The sequence below is a fragment of the Epithele typhae genome (genome assembly GCF_022376455.1).
Source record: "Epithele typhae strain CBS 203.58 chromosome Unknown BXZ73scaffold_78, whole genome shotgun sequence".
Lineage (NCBI taxonomy): Eukaryota > Fungi > Basidiomycota > Agaricomycetes > Polyporales > Epitheliaceae > Epithele > Epithele typhae.
In genome coordinates, this window is record NW_025954269.1 from 36,143 (window position 1) to 57,521 (window position 21,379).

A 21,379-nucleotide genomic window follows, 5' to 3' on the forward strand; every position below is an offset into this window, starting at 1 on the left:
AGGTCCCAGCGTCTTTTCTCTTCATGTACGGTACGCCCTCGTGTGACACAGGCCCCAATCGTGCTCCCGCGCGAAACGGCCTATCAAAATCGGGACAGCTGCAACGAGTAATAAGCTCGCTGGGATCCCGTCTAAACCAACAGGTGCGATCTACCGTGTTTTTTTTTTCGTTTTTCGCCCACCTAGGTGTCAAAAGTTTGTATAGGTACATGCACATAGGTGATATATTCTGCGAGGGATTGTTCTTAGTGATCACACAGTGGATTCATACGTATCGATGATGTAGCGGACGAATAACGCCCAGCGGCGTTCCAGCTTCTCGTATGCCTCTTCCTTCTCCGTGTCGTCGAGGCTCGAGAACTTCGGACGTCGAGTTAGACTCCGAATCGCCAGAAGCGGGCGGGACGCAAGGCTCACCGTGATACTGTCCCACACGAAGGACCGCAGCGTCGCAACACCTGCGACTTCACTAGCCATGAACACCTGGAAGAAGTCAAACGACAGCCCCATGTTGCCAAATACCGCTGGGTCGTCAGAGCACAGCACGACGTGTACACCATGGTTGAGGACAGCAGGGAGTGGATGCATGGGCATAGAGCCCGTGAACCGCAGAATCTCGTTCCTGATGATATCCTTAGCGGCCGTCTCATGAGAACGATGGGGCACACTCACGAGATAGGGCACATCTCGATGCAAATACCCTTCTCCTTACACATCTCCATAAGACTCGGATGCTTGTAAATGGACAATCTGCGTCCAAGAACGTGAATCAGTGCGTATGCGGCCATTCGCATGAGGATCGCACCCATGGCCGATGCGCTTCGTGCCTAGCAGGATGGCGTCGTACAAGTTGAGGTCAGCCGGTGAACCATCTCCGCACGTTTCCCCGGCATGGAAGATGAACGGGACATGGACGCCTGTTTCCTTTTGCCTCTCCACGAATCTGGTGAGAGGCTCGTAGTAGTAGATGAGGGGCTTCAGCGAGTCTTCACGGCCGACAAGGTCGAAGCCGGCGATGAGATGGGGGAACTCCTGGGCGAGCGCGAAGCAGTCATCCAAGAACCAGTCGAGCTCCGCTGGTTCGCATATGCGGAGGGTGCAGTAGATGATGCGCGCGCCGATGAACTCGTCGTCGCGACCTTGAGCGTGCATCTGTGTGCGGACTTCATCCACGACACGTTCAAAAACCTGGACCCAAACTCGGTGAGGCAGATTTTCTTCGCCGTCTTCGCCGCGCATATACCTCAGGTAAGGCGGATCAGATAGCGGGCGGTGTGCGCACTTCGGTGACTCACTTGTCCCAGAAATTCACACGTGGCTCGACATACGAGATTCCATCGTCAATGGAAGATAAGAGCAGCTCTCGTATGTATTCCGTAAAAACTGGCAGATTGAAGATGATACCCTACGAGACGTGAGTGAAAACATAGATGCCGCGTCGATAGCAGAATACGAACCCAGGATACGTCGAGAACCTTTTCGAACCTATCCCATATCTACAGTGTTGCACAAATCGGATCAATTGTTATTTATCAAACCACCACAAATCGTGCGCGCACCTGTGCCCCGGTGTTGTGCGTACGGTATGCTTCCGAGGGGTCGATCATCTGAGAGCCATTCACCCACCTGTCGAAGCCCGGGGGACCTCCAAGAGTCTGGTCGAAGTTGTTGCGCGCGTTCTGGATGGGGACCCACGACCCTAAAACGTATTGCGCGTCCGTGATGCTTGCAATCCGAGTCCGCTGGGACTGTGGGAGGAGGCGGAATTGAGGGAGCACGGTCTTGAGGTTGCTGGGGGTGAGGGCGCTGAAAATGCGGACATGCATAGCAGGCTGCCGAAGACCGAGCTTCAGGAGAACGTCTGTCCGTACGGTCGCGCCCAGGTGCGCATGGAGCAGCCCTCCCTTGGGCATCTGAACAGAAGGATTGAAGCATGAGTGGTGCGGGTCAAGGCGCTGCGTACCTTGCTGATGATGTCGAAAACCTTCGTGCCGATGATCGTCTCCTGAGCTGGTACGATATGAAGTGGGACAGCGAATGAGAGTCAAAACCAACGTACCGGTTAAGAACTCCATCCCTGGGAACATCTGCTGAGATCCGTGCGGATGGTTGGACTTGCTGTCCAAGCCCCAGACTGACTCCGCCTCCGCTGCCCGCATGCTCCTGAGGATCTCATCCGCGCAGCGTTCATCTGGGGTGAGGCTCTGAGAGGTAACCGTGTCCGGACGCAGGGCCCTATCCTTCTTGATGAGCTTCTCGCGTTTCCTGAGGTAGGCTTCCGTTGGCATGGAGAGCGGCAAGCTGAATGGAGACTGCGGTTGTGATGCGAACGCGAGGGGACCACAAGGAAGTGCTGTGGGGGTGAGGGAGAAGTGTGTTGGCGAGCCAGCAGTGGTTTTATATAATTATCCCGTTGGCAGCGTGACATCGGCCTTGCGAAATCTCGCGCAGCATCGCGAGAATCGGAGCAACGGTGCAATTGACCATGCGCTGTGCGTTCCAAAGTCGAGTCAACTTCATGGGCCACGTGAGGTACGAAAACGGGAGATCGAGGACAAGGTAACAGCCAAAGGTCCGCGGCGCCAGCGGGCGTGCTCCGAGACCCTCGGAAAGTGGCTCTTCCGGGCCGAAGGGTATTGATTGTGGGCGTCTAACCGTTGCAGCCTTCGCGAGAAGCCGCAGCAGTGTGCGAGTCACTTCAAAACGTTCACGCTTCACGCGTCCACTGCACCTGGGTCAACCTACGGCTCGGGCGCGGTACGCTCTATACACACTCTCCCCCGCCGCGCGTCCATCATACCGCCCGCAAGGTACGTAAGCACGGATCGTTCACGGAGCGCGAACAGCTATATAAACCCCGTACAACCCTCTCAGGTCATCGATTCGCCATGTCTGCCGTGGACGTTCGCAAAGTCTCCATACTCGGAAAGGACTCGATCCACTGCGGCTTTCACCTTGTTCCCTATATTGTTCAAACCGTTCTTGATACCCTCCCATCGTCCACCTACGTCCTAGTAACCGACAGTAACCTCGCAAACCTCCACCTTGCCGCCTTCCAAACGGAATTTGAAGACGTGAAGACCAGCGCCCGCTTCATCAGTCATGTCATCGCTCCCGGAGAGACCAGCAAGAGCCGTGAAGGAAAGGCGGAGATTGAGGATTTCCTCCTCCTGCACAAATGCACTCGCGACACTGTCATCCTCGCGCTCGGCGGAGGCGTCATCGGAGACCTGGTTGGGTTCGTAGCGGCAACTTTGTGAGTCCTTTTTTTTGGCATATATGCGCCTACCAACTCCTACGAAGCATGCGGGGTGTCCGCTTCGTCCAGATCCCAACCACCCTGCTCGCGATGGTCGACTCGAGCGTTGGCGGCAAGACCGCGATCGACACGCCTCACGGCAAAAACCTCATCGGCGCGTTCTGGCAGCCGGAGTACATCTTCATTGATGCGGCGTTTCTGGAGACTTTGCCGGCGCGCGAGTTCTCCAACGGCATGGCAGAGGTCGTGAAAGTGAGTGCATCCTCCGTTCGCGTCGTGTATATGCGCATATATGTCTTTGCAACTTGGGAAGAGCATTGAAGGGTGCATATATGCGCCTTCGGAGCTCGCCAGTGGCATAAAAGAGTGCATATATGCGTCCTTTAGAACCTGTGCATTATCTTTCCTGCTTGTCCAATGCGCATACGGGTCCCTCTGTTGTGCGGCTCCTATGTGCGCGTTATGTGGTGCAAACAAGTGCTGACCGCTCCCTTCAGACAGCAGCGATCTGGAACGAGACCGAGTTCGCATCTTTGGAGTCCCGATCCGCTGAGATCTTCGCCGCCATTCAAACTCCTTCGAGCAACTACGCGGGACGTACTGAGAAGACCCGCTCCGAGGCACAGGAACTCCTCCTCTCCGTCATCGCCGGCTCTATTGGTGTTAAGGCGCATATAGTCACCATCGACGAACGCGAGACCGGGCTCCGAAACCTCGTCAACTTCGGACACACTATCGGCCACGCCATCGAGGCCGTCCTTACCCCGGTGATGCTTCACGGGGAGTGCGTCTCCGTTGGGATGATTCTTGAAGCCGAGGTCGCACGCCAGCTGGGCGTGCTCAGTCAAGTGGCGGTTGGCCGCCTCACGCGCTGCCTCAAGGCTTACAACCTCCCCGTGTCGCTTCACGATCCGCGCATCACCAGCCTACCGGCCGCGCGCATGCTCTCGGTGACGCGCCTGCTCGATATCATGCGCATCGACAAGAAGAACAGCGGGGCACAGAAGAAGATCGTCATCCTGTCGCGGATCGGAGCAACGTACGAGCAGAAGGCCACCGTCGTTGCCGATGCGGTCATCGCCAAAACGCTTTCGGACGCGGTCAAAGTTATCTCCGGCGTCCCGAGCCGCAGTCCAGTTCGCATGGCCACCCCAGGCAGCAAGAGCATCTCGAACCGCGCGCTTCTTCTCGCGGCTTTGGCGACTGGGACGTGCCGCCTCAAGAACCTACTCCACTCGGACGACACGCAGGTCATGATGAACGCGCTCGTGGAACTCAAGGGTGCCAAGTTCGACTGGGAAGACGGAGGCGAGACGCTGGTCGTCACCGGCGGCGGAGGTTCGCTCGCCGTCCCCGACAGCAACAAGGAGGTCTACCTGGGTAACGCGGGCACCGCGGCGCGCTTCCTTACCACCGTCTGCACGCTCGTCAGCGGCGACGGATCGCAGCGCACAGTCATCACAGGCAACGCGCGCATGAAGCAGCGCCCCATTGGTCCGCTCGTCGACGCGCTCCGGGAGAATGGCAGCAGCATCGACTACCTCGAATCCCAGGGATGCCTTCCACTCTCTATCGCCCCTGCCGGCCTCAAAGGAGCGCTCGTCCGACTCGCAGCCAGCGTCTCCAGCCAATACGTCTCTTCGATCCTGCTCTGCGCCCCGTACGCCGCGGAGCCGGTGACGCTCGAGCTCACCGGCGGCCAGGTCATTTCCCAGCCGTACATCGACATGACTATCGCGATGATGAAGACGTTCGGCATCGCCGTCGAACGCCTGATCGATTCTGTTTCCGGGAGGCCTCTCGACGTTTACCACATCCCGAAGGGCGTCTACACCAACCCCGAGCTATACAACATCGAGTCCGACGCGAGCAGCGCGACCTACCCACTCGCTGTCGCCGCGATCACCGGCTCCACCTGCACGATCAGCAACATCGGCTCTGCCTCGCTGCAGGGCGACGCGCGCTTCGCCAAAGACGTCCTCGAGCCGATGGGCTGCACCGTCGTCCAGACCGAGACCGAGACCACGGTCACCGGGCCCCCGATCGGCCAGCTGCGCGCGCTCGGTCTCGTGGATATGGAGCCGATGACCGACGCGTTCTTGACGGCCTCAGTGCTCGCGGCGGTGGCTTGCAACCCGCCGAAGGAGGGAAGGGTGTTGACGGACGGCAGCCGGGTGACGACGACACGCATCATCGGGATCGCGAACCAGCGGGTCAAGGAGTGCAACAGGATCAGGGCGATGATCGACCAGCTTGGTAGGCTTCCCCCGCGTATACCCTGAATCTCATTAATACCCCTCCCGCAGCCAAGTTCGGCGTGGAGACCAAAGAGTTTGACGACGGTTTGGAGGTCTACGGGAGACCGCTTGCGGAGCTGAGGGAAGGCGCCAGCGTTCACTGCTACGACGACCACCGGGTGGCAATGGCGTTCAGCGTTCTGGGAAGCGTCGTGAAGGACACCATCATCGAGGAGAAGCGATGTGTCGAGAAGACTTGGCCCAACTGGTGGGACGATCTCGAGAACAAAGTATGTCTTGGCGGCGATGTGTCCTGGATCCGCGCTCATACTTGCTTTTAGATCGGCCTGGAGGTCCAGGGTGTAGAGCTCGCATCTATGCAGGAGCTCGGCTCAACCAGCCGCTCGACGGGAAAGACTGACGCTTCAGTCGTCGTCATCGGCATGCGGGGCTCTGGGAAGACGTTCATCGGCGAGCTGGCCGCGAGCACTCTGGGGTGGCCGTTCCTCGATGCGGACGCCGTTTTCGAGCAGAAGCATGCGATCGGCGTACGGGAGTTCGTACACCAGCACGGCTGGCCCGCGTTCCGCGTCGCAGAGACCGAGATCCTTCAAGAGTTGCTTGCTAAGCACGGCGAAGGCCACGTCATCAGCCTGGGTGGCGGCATCGTCGAGACTTCCGGCGCACGCGAAGTCCTAAAGGCATACGCGCAGAAAGGCTCCGTCGTCCACATTGTGCGGGAGATCGACGAGGTAGTCGCGTACCTCGGAGCGGAAACCGCCCGACCCGCGTATGGCGAGCCTATCACCGACGTGTTCAAGCGCCGCGCACCGTGGTTCGCGGAGTGCAGCAACTACGAGTTCATCAACTACACCGGGGTCCTCAACTCTTCCCAGATCACGGCTGCCGACGACTCTGGGTCCACACCATCCGGTCTCAGCACCCGCGACGAGGTTGCTAGGTTCTTTGGTCACATCACTGGCGCACACACCAACTTTGCGGAGAACCTCGCTTCAGGGAAGAGGTCCTACTTCCTCTGCCTCACGTACCCGGATATAACCCCCGCCCTCCCTCACGTCCAAGAGATGGCCGCCGGCGCGGACGCGGTCGAAGTGCGCGTCGACCTCCTCCGCTCCCCGAAGGACTTCGGCACGGTCGGGCCCTACGCTCCCTCCGTCTCGTACGTAAATGAGCAAATCGCTGCGCTGAGGCACAAGACATCCCTCCCCATCATCTTCACCGTTCGCACCGCTTCCCAGGGTGGACAGTTCCCCGACAACGCGGAGAAGGAAGCCTTTGAGCTGTTCATGGCGGCGGTGCGCAACGGGGTCGAGTACATCGACCTCGAGGTATCCTGGTCGGAGAAGGCGATCACCGAGTTCCTGGTGCGCAAGGGACGCTCGAAGGTTATCGCATCCTGGCACGACTGGAGCGGCGCCATGGCTTGGGACGGACAAGCCGCGGAGGCGAAGTACAAGCTCGCGAACAAATATGGGGACATTATCAAGCTTGTCGGCAAGGCAAACAACTTGGAAGACAACCTCACGCTGCGCCAGTTCGTGTCTCGCATGGAGGCGGCGCCTGGCTCGAAGCCCGTCATCGCGATCAACATGGGGGTCGAAGGTCAGATCTCGCGTATCCTGAACACGACGCTCAGCCCCATCACCCACTCGCTCCTCCCGAGCAAGGCTGCTCCCGGTCAGCTCTCGTTCGCACAGATTCAGACTGCGCTCCACCTCATCGGCCAACTGCCTGCGAAGAAGTTCTACCTCTTTGGCACGCCCATCGCCCACTCGATGTCGCCTACACTCCACAACACCGCGTTCAGAACGCTCGGGATGCCGCACACCTACGAGCTGCTCGAGACGGAGAGCGTCGGCGAAGAGATCAAGGCCGCGATCGCCGCGCCGAACTTCGGCGGCGCGTCGGTCACAATCCCCTTCAAGCGCGACATCATGCCCCTCCTCGACGAGCTCTCTCCCGATGCGGAGGCCATCGGTGCCGTCAACACCATCATCCCTATCACGAAGGCGGACGGCTCCGTGAAGCTCTACGGCGAGAACACCGACTGGCGAGGCATCAGCCAATGCGTCCGCCGCGCGCTGCCGCCCACCATCCTGAAGCCCGAGACGGCGCTCGTCATCGGCGCCGGGGGCACCTCCCGCGCCGCGATTTACGCGCTCTGGAAGCTCGGCGTGCAGACGGTGTACCTCTACAACCGCACCAAGCGCAGCGCGCAGGCACTCGTCGACGCGTTCCCCGACGTCGACGTCCGGCTCGTCGACGAGCTCGGGGTCTGGCCCGGGGGCGGCGCGCAGCCGACGGTCGTGATCTCGACGGTGCCCGCCGCGGCGACGTCGCTCGACGAATCCGCCCCGGACACGATCTGCGTCCGAAGCTCGATCTTCTCGGCGCCCGCGGGCGGCGTGGCGATCGACATGGCGTACAAGCCTGCGGAGACGCCGGTGCTGGTGCAGGCGCGGAACGCGGGGGCGCAGTGGCGGACCGTGAAGGGCGTCGAGGTCCTGCTCGAGCAGGGCTTCCACCAGTTCAACCTCTGGACGGGGCGGCACTGCGCGAGGAACGTCGTCGCGGAGCGCGTGTGGACGGCGTACTCTCCGTAGACGGACGGGCTCGGAGTGAGCAGTAAAAAAGCAGAGTTTGCAGAGTCAAAGACAGTGTACTAGTATGTTGTAGAAATCTCGAAGTTTTGTACTCCCCCCTCCAATCGACCACGTCCGTGCGCTCGCGCGGAGGCTCGGTCTCGACGATCCGACCTCCATCGATCCCCGGCTTGAGGATGTCATGGATGAATACGGCGACCTTGGGGAGTGGAGAGGAAAGCAGGTCGGAGCGAGATTCCTTACACTCTGACTGATGACGGATGGGGCGTTGGACAGGTTATGTAGCGGAGTGGTTAGACTACACGTATGCGTGCCGCGAGCAGGTGGACATGCGGTTGCCAAGGCAATAGCACACTGGCACTGTATTACACTACCTAACATACACATGCTTCGCTCATATCGTCGTGCAACTGTGCCGGATGTTGAGCGCATAGCGTCTGGCGCTGGCCCGGGAACGCGACGGTGTGGGCGGCCTGCACTGCTGCGTAAGGGGGCACCTCTCTGGGTTTTCATTCAGCAGTTGTCCTCTTGCAACGCGGTGTGGGCAAGACATCAGCAAAGGGCGTATCTTCTTGCCACGCATCGGGGCGTCTGACCGCGCTTGGCGCTTCCTGATAAGGACTTGCCGTCTTTTGTCTGCTGGACGGCTGATGGTAATACATGACAATCAATTATCTGCTCTACTATTGCTTGCAGATCATGGCATATGGGAGATGGACCAACGTCTGCAAGACGAGGGTTTGACATGTATGGTAACGTATGGTGGGGTGGGAATACTGGTAGGCACATTATATATATTGCACATCCCTGAGGCACGGTGTTGTACATTCCGTGCACATCCTCGACACGGGGCTCGAGCATGCGCACAGGCGGGCGTGGGGGCGATAGGCGAGTGCGCGGCGCGGGGTGGAGACCCAGACGTCGACGAAGGCGAGGTTCGGGTGGGGCGGGAGGTGGTCCGCGTCCGAGAGTCGAGACGTCGTTCTCGCGGCCCTCGAAAACGAGGTGGCGGACACGGGGGAGGCGGAGCCGGACGCGCCGTCCTCGTGCTCGTCGTCGCGGGGGCCCATCTCCGTGTGGTCGCGGAACTCGAGGTAGGTGAGCGCGGCACGGTGCGCGCGGAGCACGCCCGGCTGGACGCGCGTGACGAGCAGGAGGACGAGCGCGGCGAGGCGCGGGAGCGCCCAGCGGTCGAAGCGCGGCGGGGGCGGGGGCGGGGCGTGCCGTCGGTGTGCGCGGAGGCGGCGGTCGAGTCGGGGCGGGGGCGGTCGGAAACGGAGAATAGTCCGAGTCCAAGACTTACCATGATCTGATTGCACTCATGATAGATGGAAGTGGGGGCCATTGCGCGCGATCAGCGCCCGCGCAGACAATAGGGCAAACAAGACGCTTCGGCGCGAGCTGCGCGTCTACTGAACGTCTCCCGCAACCGCCATCGTCGCTCCCGATGCCACTCGCCTCACAGTCAGGTATATGAAGAGCACATACCTGGTGCGATATCTCCCTCTCCCTCTCCTCCTCTCATCTGATCATGGTCAAGTTCCCCAGCCTCTCACAGACTGCACGTGTATGCAACGCCTGGGGCGAGTCGGACACGGCGACCGGGTTCCACCACACCCGGTCCCCGGGTGGCAGGTGGTTCAGAGAATGGGATCAGGCGCACATCGGTACGTAGCCCATTCATTCAAATGTGTCTAGCTGAGGTCCAATCGTGCGATCAGGCTGCCCTTGGTGCCTCCGGTCGGACTCACGGCAAGCACCCTGCTCCGGTCGAGCCTCTCGAAGGAGAGCCACATCCCGCCCCTGCCGCTCAGCCAATGCACCAGGTCCTCGTGCCGATGGTCCTCGTCGCCCCCTCGTCGTGCATTCTCTGAATGTAGAACAGCGAGAGTTTGAGTGAGGTCGACCCGACCAAGCCACGAGCTCGTAAAGGGCTCCTCAACGGCGCCCGCCCGCCTGCCCCGGGCCAGTTGATACTCAAGGTAAGCGTCGGTTTTTTACCATACATCTTAATTGACAGTTGCATATTGTTAGCAGGCTTACAAGGCCTTGTACGGCAACCCGGCGGCTGCGATCTGCGGCGATGCGGGTGGGTTACTCACTCGGAACTTGGAAGCAGCCGGGCCAGAAGTCCGTTGCGGAGGGGACGGCCATGGACGCCAACAGCTTCAGGCTGTACTCCGTCGTCGCTACTGCTGCTTTGGTGAGCTCCTCGGTCACGTCTTCGGGCGTCTTCTGACGTATTTTGCAGGTTCGCTTCCGATGCAGACTGTCCCCCGACCACAGGCGATCAGATGCTCGAAGAGAGTGACAGCAAAGAGGAGACCTGGGACACCGAGGAGCCTGTCGGCGACGCGTCAGGCGACGATTGACAGGTATGTATGGTATGCACTTGTCTACGGCAGCACTCGCTCACCGTCTCATTTTACAGATGTAATCATGTATGTTCAAAGTGCGGAAAGCTCGTGATTCACTTTCGTTCTTGTGTCTCCACATCTCCAGTAGTCTCGTATTATATTTTCCATGATCCGATAGGTTCTTCTGAATGATTAATGCGTGTTTTAATCGACCACTATCCAACCAGCGGCAACCTGTGTGCTACAAAATGCGGTCTTACATCCCAACATATGACAAGGGTCTAAAATCATTGTGTCAGATTACCATGTCGCCCCTTGTGTATGGTCGGACAACTACAATGCGTGCAGCCAGGTATTGCCATTGTCTCCCTCGTGTATTGCCATCGGCCCCCTCATGTATTACATTGTGCGGCGGGAGAAGACAATTGTCCGACCAACCGGCGTCTAGAAGGCGGTAGATTGCCATGCCAGACGACCGATGGCCGTCTACGGCTACCACCCTGTCATACGTGATCTGTCTTGCGATTACTTACCATGCAATACGGCCGTTGATCACGCACTGCGATGCATTATCTTCGAATCCCCCGTTTTGCTGATGGAGGGATACCCACAGGGTGGGCCGGACGGTGCATGCACCGGGCCGGTTTGTCTAAGCGGGATTCCTCGGCGCTTCCAGCGGTGTTCACACGGCTCAATTCACCAACCTCCTCCTCCTCCTCCATCACCCGCGTCGTCTCGAACTCAGTCCCTCCGTCGCTCTCCTCCTCAACGGACACCCTCGGACTCGCGTCGGCGGACTTCCGCTCGCCTTCGCGCGCGTCCTCCGATGCCCACACAAATAGAGGGCGCTCCAAGAGCCCCATCCGCGACATCCGCGCTTTCCGGCAACCACTCAAAGGAACGCGTGGAGGAGCCGAGACGCCGCCGCACGGAGAGTCGACGAGCTGGTGCACCTCCAGGGAGATCTCGCTCGGGCCGTGGCGCGCGAGGGAAAGAAGCAGGTCGTGCCCGCTGAGCAGAGCGAGGGCTACTTGGGCACGCGCGAGGTGAGCACTCTTCTGGCGTTCAACGCGCTCTGTGTCTCCACTCCCCCTGCAACCCCACGTCTACCCATGTCCGTTTTCCCCCCTCGGAGCGCAACAAGGGGACGCTCATGCGTTGTTCTCTGTTGCCATCGCACGACCTGTCGCGTTACCATCTTCTACGGCTTCGGCCCGCGCGTGGGGGCGCAGCTGGTGACGTCGCACGAACCGCTGGCCGTTCGGTACGCATGGTAGCGTCCCCTTGTGGGCTTCCTGGGCTGCGCGTCTCTTTGGGTTTCATCCGCGCAGACTCGGATAGAATTCGAAGAGGCAGCGTCGACCTGTGAAGTTTTTGCGCACCGGTCCGTGCGTCGCGCGGGCGCGAAATTTTGAATTTGAAGTGGTTGCATGCGGCGTTAGGGTCGCTATGTGCGCTGCTCAAATCACTACCATACTGTTACCGGATCATGCATAAGTACTGACTGACGCCTTGTTCCAGTACGTCGCGGAGGCACTCGTTAACGTCTTAGGCTGGGCTGAAGAGATAGGACACGAGCTGCTGGAGTTGAGCACGGACTTGCTCCGCTTCGCGCCGATCCCGGGGCTCGAAGAGGCGGCGCGCACGCTGCTCGGAATCTGGGACGCCCTTCAGATGGTTGACGTCAGTGTAGTTTGACATGTTCACCGTCTTCGTGCGCTGACTTTCGCGTAGATAAACCGCCTCGCTTGCCTCTGTCTCACCGAACGATGCGCGACGGTCCTCATCTCGATCCGAGAGGAAATCTCGGACGCTGGAGATGACGTCAGCATCGAACTGCGCCCGCCATTGAACCGCCTGGTCGAGTGAGTCCCGCGCGCGTGGCTTCTGTATGCGCTTCTGCTGACGCTATTCGAGCAGGTCGTACAAAGAGGTTCACCGCTTCCTCTTCAAGCAGGCCCGTCGACCTTTCATCAAGCGCTATCTCCAGCGGGATGAGATCGCGCGCAGTCTGTCGGGGTGTCACAACAGCATCACGGACGCGCTCACGATGTTCAACGTCATTTTTTCCTTCAACCTCGGAACCGTGAATACTGAACTCCGGTGCAGACTTCAATCCAGATCCGGATTCTCAAGCAGGTCCTCGCCGCCGAGAAACAACGTCAGGCCGACACCGCGGCCCACCTCGCCTCTTGAATTCAATCGGCAGACCGCGATATGGAAGACGCTGCAACACCCCAACGTTCTTGAGCTGCTGGGTGCTTCGTCGGCATCGAGTGATCCGCCCTGGTTCTTTGTCAGCCCCTACCTGAAGCATGGCAGTACCTCAAGGGCCTTTCGTCCCTCGACGGCGTGGATCTACTGAAGATGATCCACGAGATTGCGAAGGGCGTCTTGCACGGCGATCTGAAGGTGCGTAGAACCTTCGCTTCTGTGACATGTGAGCTGACGGATCAAGCGACTAGGCCGCGAACGTCCTCGTGAATGACCGCCATCACTGTGTCATCCCGGACTTTGGCCAGAGTGAAATGAAGACAGAGGCGTACGGGGTCAGCGGGTTGCCCCTCCCTCGTGAGTATCGGCGGGTTTCCGCGGCGTGTCCACCGCTGACGCAGACTCTTTCGCAGATGGGACTCTGCGATGGCAGGCGCCGGAGCTCATGGCAGGCCTGAGTGGACTTACGCAGGCGGTGGATTTGTATGCGTTCGCGATCACCTGTGTCGAACTCCTTACCAAGGGCGCGCTACCTTGGTCGATGGCGGACGACGACGCTGTACGGTACTTTGTCCTTCGCAAGTCCACATATCCTTATGCCATTTCCACTATGTTTACGTGATGTTGTGCAGATGAGAATATGCGCCCCGAGCTCCTCCTGCTCCGCGTGTGGTCGTCCCAGCTATCTGAGATCCTCGGTCTCTGCTGGCATCGCGACTGGGGTCTCCGCCCGTCGTTCGAGAAGGTGGACAAACAAGTACAGCAGCTGCGTTCTGTCTACGGATTGGACTTGAAGGAGTCGCCCGCGCCACGCCCGACAGAGTTGGAGCACCTCAAGACGCGCAAATCGCCTAACATGCACCCGATCCCTCTTCCGCTTCTTCCGCGTATGTTGTATTTCTGTGGTTGCGTGGTGCCCCGCTGACGGTGTTTTGGCTTTGCAGCTGACACTACTGCATCCTTTGTCGAGGTTGGGTCCGCACCGTCAACGGACGTCTCGTTCATGACCGCCACCGAGATGTCTTCCGAGATGTTGCGTGACGGCCACGGGGAGCGCGTCGATCAGGATCCGAGCCGGAGCAGCAGCCGCGCGTCCTCGTCGCTGCACGACAGCCAGTTTGAACGGATAGAGTACCCGCGACACCTTTCGCCGCCGCCGCCCGACGAGCTAGCGCAGAACGTGCGCGATGAACGGCGTTACCGGATGCTGCTGCAGCACGAGTTCCATCCGTCTCGTGAGTCGTCTGTCGCTTCATTACTTGGCGTTTGCTGATCTTCCCTCTCAGTCACGCTGCTACTATGGTCACCTGGGCAAATAGCCATTGGAGCAGCTGGATACCGTTGCGAAGCTACCGGCGGAGAGTTCATCACTTTGTTCAACGCGTTCGAGCCGATGAAGACCTCGGGTGGGCTCGCCCGCGATATACCGTCGCTGTACGGGTATGGGCACGTCAATCTTGGCAGTCAACGCCAGGACAAGCGGGACGTCGCGCAGCGCGGGATGGACCTCATCCAGTCGTGGTTGACAAGCACGCGCACGCGCGCTGGGGAAGCCAAGTATTCGTGAGTGTTCGCGTCGCTCAGGTTTTACACGTTGGCTGACTGCGTCGATAGTCGTCGTTACGCGACTCCGCTGCGCGCTGCGCGCTGGGCACAAGGCTGCGCATCTGTTCACGGAGTCGACAGTGTATCGGTACATTGACGACCTCGCGACGCCAAAGAAATGGCTTAAGGCCAACGTCGACGACATCCTCAAGCTGTACGGCGCGGAGCATCACATCTCACAAGAGGACTTGCACTTTGGTGCGTCACCATCTCAATTTCATCGGAGGAGGATGCGAGCCGACGAACTCTCGTAGTTATTGGCACTCTCGAGGCGCAGGATTACGCGCTCTTTGTGAGCCATGACCACCCCGACAGCCAAGTCGAGTTCAATGTCTTCTCGGCGATGCGCACCGGCCAGCCGTGGGGCGAATTTAGGTCCTCGTCTGACCTCACGGCCTCCTTCCTGGGCGGCGACCCGCACTACGACGACGAGCCCCAGGTCACACACCAGTACACGCCCAAGATATAGACGTACGGCAACAACGGCGGGTGGTCAAGTGTGCTCCTCGCTCGGCTGCGTTTCAAGCCGGACTCGCTCGAGCCGACATCGCAGTAGCCTAGTGCGCTTTCTTCAATCTCACCGGCGTTGACACGGACAGCCTTTGGATAGCATTCTAGACGAAATTCACACCATCTGGTTACCCATCACGTACATACCACATCTTGTTGTCTTCTACACCACTGCATCACTGCTCGAGACCGTGCATGTCGTTTTCTTGTACGCCCAATGTTTTGTAGCATACATCGCCTGGCGAGTGACACACCATATGGAATTGTTACCTGAGTCGTTTGATAAGTCCGAAAAGTCCGCCGTCCTTGTGTTCGCCGGTACGCGCGCGTACCTTGGAGTTGTGATCGAGCAGGTTTCACGTGCGCGGAGCTCTGGCGGAGTGCGAAATATTTGCTCGGAGCGTGTATGCTAGCTGCCCAGTGCAGGCCCCGCCACTCGCCCTTCTCCCATCCTCGTCTTTAGCGTCGCTCTTCACTTTGCGATATGCCTGGACTCCCGACCATTCCGCTCCCTCTTGCCGCACTACCCCATGGCTTCCAACCCGGAGTACAAGCTCTCACTGACGCCTCCAACACCACCGCATTCGACACCGGACTTGATATCCGAGACATATTCCTAGGAATCCAGCGCTGCGTAGTCTGCGGAAGCAGAATGGCATTGCATCACGCCCATATCATCCCCAAGGTCGAAAGTGACACTGTAAGTCGCTTATGATCGCTGCCATAATCATGCCAACCACTGCCTGTAGTGGGCAGAGCTCGACGAGCACGAATGGCTCCCTGAAAACGCAAAAATCTCGGTCAAGCATGAGCAGCGCAACGGCCTCATGTTATGCGCAACCCACCACATCGCCTTCGACAGCCATCAGTTCTTCATCCGCTTCGTCCCTGGTCCTGACGGCGATATGCAGGTGTGTTTGGGTTTTACCCTACATGCCGTACTGAGCCAATGTTCTCGACATAGCGCGCTCGCTTCGTCTTCATAAACTATGCTGAGTTCATCGAGTTCGTGCATCTGCACTACAAGGCGATCGCCCTGGACCCCCAAGACCGGTACTCCCCTATCCCTAGCCTCTTCGTCATCCAGGAATGGCGTGTCCGTGGCCGCTACCCATTCCGCAACACCACCCCAGACTGCCCGGACGACATCAAGTGGGCAGACTGGATCTCGTCCACTGGTATCTTGCGCACGGACGGTGGGCCAGGTCATTTCGCTCGCCCCAGTCCGCCACGTCCCACTCGCCGTACCCCGGCGCGCACAGCGCAGCTGCCTGCGCCCATGGCCTCAGGCTCGGGCGGAATGTCCGAGTCCTCAACGAGCCGTCCTCTCCCCCACATCAACGACGCGATCGCGGACATCCTGGCAGCTCAGCGCAAGATGCCTACGTGGCGTGCGTGCACGCTCGAGAACACGAGCTGGGATGGAACGGCGGATGAGAACATCGAGAAGTATGTCGCGACTGTAGGCCTTGAACACTCCGGCGCCCGTTAGATCTTGCTGGACTGTCGGGATCGGCATGCTCTGGTCCCAGGCCAAGGATGGGTTGTATGATTTTAATGTAGTTCTCCGGTCTGTACGCCACGTTCCCCTGTACTTGTTGGTCGTGTTCGATGTCAATGTAGCTTCTCCTGGGGCAAAGAGTGTCGTTCGGATTGAGCGCTCGGTCGAACTGGTGCCTGCTAAGCATGGACGCCGGATGTGGAAAGCGCGCCGAGGTCTGCTTATTTCCTTTCCTCACTCCGCGTCCACGCGCACCAAAGCGCATATAGTCACTCATATCGTCTTAACCCTCGATTGACATGCTCCTCAACAAGAATCAGCCTCCGGGGGTGTCCAAGCCCGCTCAAGCGCAAGGTTCCTCCTGGTTCCTCGTGTTTCACCTACAGGCGGCGCCGATCAGTAATGTTCTGTCTGGTTCTGCCTGCGGGACACTACTCCAGACCAAATCAGACACCGAAAACCAGGCAACCGGGAGTTCAAACACGCGACTGGGAGACTGTAATCCCAGGTCGCTGTTGTAGCTTGATTCCGACACGCAACAAACCAATCCATTAAAAAACCAATGCAATTTCTAGGACAATAACTAGGGTGTATACACTCGTGGCGCACGCGGCACTGGCACGCCAGCGCCCCTCATCGTCGTGACCAACGCGCCCGACGCGCTCGTCGCGCGCTACCACCCACCACGCCCTCGCCCACCCTTTCCCCCGCGCGGCCGTTGCCGTGGAGCCCGCGTCGCCCTTGCCTCATCGCGCTCGCGCGCGCGGCCGTTCTCAAGCCCAGGAGGAGGAGGAGGCGGGAGATTAATATCAGGGGTTGCGTCGTCGGGTCGCGGTGGGTGAGCACCCGCGGCCTCGATCCTCCGGTGAGTTCTCCCCGCCCCCCGCGCCGACGTCCTTGCCCGTCTCGCGCTCACACTCGTCCGCATTGCGCGCGTCCTCGCCCGCCTTCTCGCCCACGTCTGCGTCGCCGGCCTCGCCTCCACCAGTCTCGGCCGTGCGCGTTGCCCTCACCCACGTCGCCGCGTCATCCGCCTTCCCCTCGTCGCCCACACGCCCTCGTCGCTCTCATCCGCATCGCCCTCCCCCGCATTGTCTCCCGCCTTGCGCCCTCGTCGCGCCCGCATCGCCCACTTGGCCTGCTGCCCCGACCTTGCCACAGCCCCCGCGTTGCACGCGTCTCCCGCGTTGCACTTGCCCTTGCCCTCGTCATCCTCGTCTCACCCCACCTCGCCCGTCTCGCCCGCAACGTTCCCGTCTCGTCCGCGCTGTCCGTCCCGCCGCTGTGTCGCCGCCGTCGTCTCTCCACCTCGCCCGCGCCGCCGTCACCATCCCCGTCTCGCCCTCGCCCACATCGCCCACCTTCGCCCACAGCGCCGACATTGCCTGCCAAAAAACGCCAACAAACATGCCACCAGCGTGACCCTCAACGTGCCTTCCGATCGTGCGACGGCCTCGGCCGGGGCGCGTTTGACACCCAGGCGAACTTCAAAGCTTCACCATCGCCGGACTTTTTGTTGATAGCTTGAAGAACACAAACACGGTTGGGTTCCCGCTCATGCTCGGCTAGGCAGCTGCGATCTCCAGCGTGAGCCTCAAAGTGTTCTCGGTGCGTCTGCACCACCTCCAAACCGCGCTCCTCCGCCCGCCTCGCTCTTCTCTGCGCTGCCCTCCACCCACGTCGCCCACCTCCCGCGCCTCCCTCGCCTTGCGCGCATCCGTGTCGCCCACCTCCGCTCTGCTCTCCCCCCGCCTTCGCGCTGCCCGCCTTCGCCTTGCCTGCCTGCGCCTGCCCGCCCGCGCCCGCACACCCTCCTTCACCCGCACGCCCATATCTGCCCGCACCCGCCTCCCCGCCCTGGAGTGTGAACGGAGTTTCATCCCGGCTGATCTGAACTCAGTTGGCACGCAGCATCACCTCCGTGCCATCAGTCCAGTAAGCCTACGTTTCACACGCCCAGCGCCATCCCCCGGCTCATTTTCCCGCTGGCCGTGTAGCTGGGTGGTGATGATCGTAAAAAAACAAAGGCATGCGTGTAGAAAAGCCACAGGGCGGCCGTCGGCATGTGCGTAGACGTACGTCGCAGTGCGTACGGGGCATCACGCACAGTGCGCGCAAGCAGTCGCGGGCGGTGCGGTGGGGGCGCCACACGCGCGCTAACCCGGGCCCACCTTAGGACTGAACGTTTGAACAGGCCCTACTTCCTCGCACTTCTGCACGAAAATAGCCTATCGATATTGGTAAGGCTGTATTAATGCAGGCCCCTCAAGCCATGTTTGGGTTGTGACCTGTCGAACTGTTTGGATTGGTATGGTAAATCCGCACATGCATCCGACCCTGAGAAATCTAGTATGCAGAGCAATCATTCGTCGTTTCTCCCTCACGCGCTCGCGGAGAGCAGCTTGTCCAGAGCCTCACCGACGCCCTTCCCCGACGCCGGGTTCTGGCCCGTGATCAAGTTCCCGTCGACGACGACGCAAACCTGCACAACCCCGTCAGCACCGCCCACCCCACACGGTCATCGCACACGAACTCACCCCGAACAGCTCCGCGCACTCGTACACGCCCCCGAGCTCCTTCATCCTATCCTCGAGCAGGAACGGAACGTGCTTCACCGCGTCCAGCGCCTCCTCCTCGCGGTTCGACAGCCCCGTCACCCGCCGGCCTTTGAAGACGCTCGCGCCCGCCGCGTCCGTCGCGCCGACGAGCGCGCCCGGGCCGTGGCACACCGCGCTCGTCGGCTTCCCCGCGCGGAAGAACGCGCTCGCGAGCGCCGCGTTCGCCGGGTCGGTCGCGAGGTCGATCACGGGCCCGTGCCCGCCGACGTAGAAGACGGCGGCGTAGTCGGCGGCGTCGACGGACGCGAGGGTCTTGCACCCCGCGAGCTTCGCCTGCACCGCGGGGTCCTCGAGGAAGGTCTTGTCGGCGGAGAAGAGCTCGATAGACTGCGGGTTGACGGGCGGGTTGGGGCCCTTGGGGGAGGCGAAGTCGATCTCGTACTTGGGCGAAAGCACTGCGGGAGCGGTGAGATACTGTGTCTGTCCGATGTCGGACAGACACTCACCGTAGTAGGGGTGTGCGGCTTCTGGGAGGTACCATCCCTAGAAGTAGACGCGTTAGAAGTGAGCAAGAGGCAGGGTGGGTAATGTTCGTACCGCGGGGTGACCCGTGAAGGTCTCAGCAGCGGAGCTGAAAACGAAGAGAACACGCTTGGCCATTTAGATTGTGGTTATGCTGTGGAGAGGCTGAAGAGGTCGAGAAGTGGAGTGGTGCAGAGCCCGCAGCTGGCCTCTTCTCCTTTATACTTCGTCGAGGGCGAGAATTGCACATGGGAGTAAGGCATCCGACCGGCCACCCTGCTGGGAACCCGCGAGGAGTGCTTGAGAATCCACCGTTTGGCGATCCCCCGAGCGGACACGGGATGTCAACGTATTCGCATTTGCTGAAGTAAGCCCCATATCAGGAAATGCCGAACGGACCTGTGGGAGAACAGCCAATCAGAGGCTGGGAGGCCCGACGCTGCCGCTCTCCGGACGGAGATTCCGCACATATGTCATAAGTATGCTTGTCCTGTCTACGGGGCTACCGCATATCGGGTTTCAACGTCAACTTTCGGGCCCCCAAGGATGACTAGGGCATCTAGGTGTCGAAACGAAAACACCGAGTGACTTGGCGCAGCACGGCGCTTGTCACGACTCGGTCCTGGGTTAGGGTCACTACTATAGGCACGAGTCTCCGGCATACGCTACGCTAGTCTTACTATCACCATCGTCGCTACCCTCGTGTTGTATCCCCGCTATAGGCGTGGATCTAACGCACCTGCGACGGTCTCAAGACTCACCCGAGGAACACCACCCCCGGATCCTTGCAGCACTGCAGGGATGGAGGAGAGCTTCTTCTGATAAGTATGTTGATGCTACTCGTAGTGCACTGCATGGAATTCGCCATAAAGCACTTCTCATCATCCGCAGGTGAACCGGACGGTAAGGTGTGAGGTCAAAACGAGGCACCTGGGTTTCTGGAGGGTTTTTGTTGGTCAATCATTTATATCCGGCACACGGAGTACAGGTGTGGGTACTCTCAGCCTGTGGTTCTACATCTAAGGGCTGATTGCTCATCACATGTGCCACTGAGCGGTCTTTCCACGTCGTGCGCGCACCATGCGCGCTTCCATGTCTAACATGCAACGTGACATCATCCGAGGAGGTGGAGAGAGAGAGAAACAAACTTGAAAGGAGTGCCTCCAGGATCCTGACCGACCAATGACCTAGCTTGTTTGGACGTATCCGTACTGCCCGTATACATCCCCGACGAGGGATCTCCGGCGAGTGGACGTTGGTGTGAGGTGTTTGGTGGACGGCCGTACTACGTAGTGATCTTCCAGTGGCCACCCTTAGTCGGATACCTTCGCAGCTACCAGTCCCAACGAATCAGCGGCGTGTGACAACGACAGCCCGGTGGGCTTGGAGGATGGGGTGTGCTCAGCTTGTCTCCGGCTGGGACGATGAGGTGAGGGACAGGTTTGGTGGTCGGTGGTCGGTATCGGTGGGGGTGACAGTGCACGATGTGCCGATAACTTGACAGATAAGTGCCAAGGGAATGCCGGAGGAAATTGTGAGGGGTTTGGTAGTGTAGAAGCCCCGCGGTCGTCAACGTCGCGGACGGGCCATATAGGCGCCCTCAAGGTGGTAGTGATACGGAGTCAAGGAGGGGTCGATGGCGCACCAGTAGTACAGAGAGTTGATGGCCTCGGAGAGCTGGCGGGCAGGCAAGCAAACGTGCAAGCTCTTTGCTCTGCCCTAACGACGACCATTCGGAGGGCTCGATGTATATCAGGCAGTTACATGAAAGGCGATAGCCGGGGGACGGGCGCGAATACTGTATGTCGGTCATACTAACCTGGTAGCGATGAGCGGAGCCTGCGCCGCGCGCGTTCTCCTCGTTCCACCGGCGAGAGGTGCTCCATACCGTACAAGCCACGCCTAGGCGGCCCGTCAGGGTGTCTCCTCGGGCGATGGCAGGGGTGACGCGTTGACGCGTTGGGGAGAGTGCTGGGACTGTGACCTCTTTGT

General features: G+C 59.8%; 6 protein-coding genes across 6 annotated transcripts; 3 read left to right on the forward strand and 3 right to left on the reverse strand.

Moving 5' to 3' along the window:
• Positions 1–252: 252 nt before the first annotated feature.
• BXZ73DRAFT_106167 (Metallo-dependent hydrolase) lies at positions 253–2,288 on the reverse strand (the record flags this gene model as incomplete). Its single annotated transcript, XM_048016533.1, has 9 exons — positions 253–360; positions 418–622; positions 673–750; positions 806–1,243; positions 1,296–1,405; positions 1,458–1,496; positions 1,560–1,913; positions 1,964–2,010; positions 2,060–2,288. The coding sequence occupies 9 exons, from the start codon at positions 2,286–2,288 to the stop codon at positions 253–255; spliced, it is 1,608 nt and encodes a 535-aa protein (XP_047872950.1).
• A 600-nt stretch (positions 2,289–2,888) lies between these two features.
• On the forward strand, positions 2,889–8,120 carry BXZ73DRAFT_54275 (aromatic amino acid family biosynthesis-like protein; the record flags this gene model as incomplete). Its single annotated transcript, XM_048021143.1, has 5 exons — positions 2,889–3,256; positions 3,304–3,511; positions 3,757–5,515; positions 5,566–5,786; positions 5,838–8,120. The coding sequence occupies 5 exons, from the start codon at positions 2,889–2,891 to the stop codon at positions 8,118–8,120; spliced, it is 4,839 nt and encodes a 1,612-aa protein (XP_047872951.1).
• A 788-nt stretch (positions 8,121–8,908) lies between these two features.
• BXZ73DRAFT_106169 (uncharacterized protein) lies at positions 8,909–9,465 on the reverse strand (the record flags this gene model as incomplete). Its single annotated transcript, XM_048016534.1, has 3 exons — positions 8,909–8,927; positions 8,988–9,253; positions 9,424–9,465. 3 exons carry the CDS (start codon positions 9,463–9,465, stop codon positions 8,909–8,911), a joined length of 327 nt encoding a protein of 108 aa, XP_047872952.1.
• Positions 9,466–9,651: 186 nt separating this feature from the next.
• On the forward strand, positions 9,652–14,765 carry BXZ73DRAFT_106170 (uncharacterized protein; the record flags this gene model as incomplete). Its single annotated transcript, XM_048016535.1, has 18 exons — positions 9,652–9,787; positions 9,819–9,946; positions 10,001–10,102; positions 10,240–10,323; positions 11,999–12,160; positions 12,212–12,342; positions 12,398–12,536; positions 12,587–12,616; positions 12,687–12,719; positions 12,779–12,889; positions 12,943–13,048; positions 13,105–13,250; positions 13,344–13,578; positions 13,636–13,926; positions 13,978–14,254; positions 14,306–14,360; positions 14,413–14,494; positions 14,551–14,765. 18 exons carry the CDS (start codon positions 9,652–9,654, stop codon positions 14,763–14,765), a joined length of 2,463 nt encoding a protein of 820 aa, XP_047872953.1.
• A 525-nt stretch (positions 14,766–15,290) lies between these two features.
• BXZ73DRAFT_54282 (uncharacterized protein) lies at positions 15,291–16,298 on the forward strand (the record flags this gene model as incomplete). Its single annotated transcript, XM_048021144.1, has 3 exons — positions 15,291–15,506; positions 15,556–15,717; positions 15,771–16,298. The coding sequence occupies 3 exons, from the start codon at positions 15,291–15,293 to the stop codon at positions 16,296–16,298; spliced, it is 906 nt and encodes a 301-aa protein (XP_047872954.1).
• A 2,389-nt stretch (positions 16,299–18,687) lies between these two features.
• Positions 18,688–19,525, reverse strand: BXZ73DRAFT_92609 (class I glutamine amidotransferase-like protein; the record flags this gene model as incomplete). The annotated part of the gene is made up of 4 exons (XM_048026416.1): positions 18,688–18,789; positions 18,845–19,320; positions 19,372–19,408; positions 19,463–19,525. The coding sequence occupies 4 exons, from the start codon at positions 19,523–19,525 to the stop codon at positions 18,688–18,690; spliced, it is 678 nt and encodes a 225-aa protein (XP_047872955.1).
• Between the last annotated feature and the right edge of the window lie 1,854 nt (positions 19,526–21,379).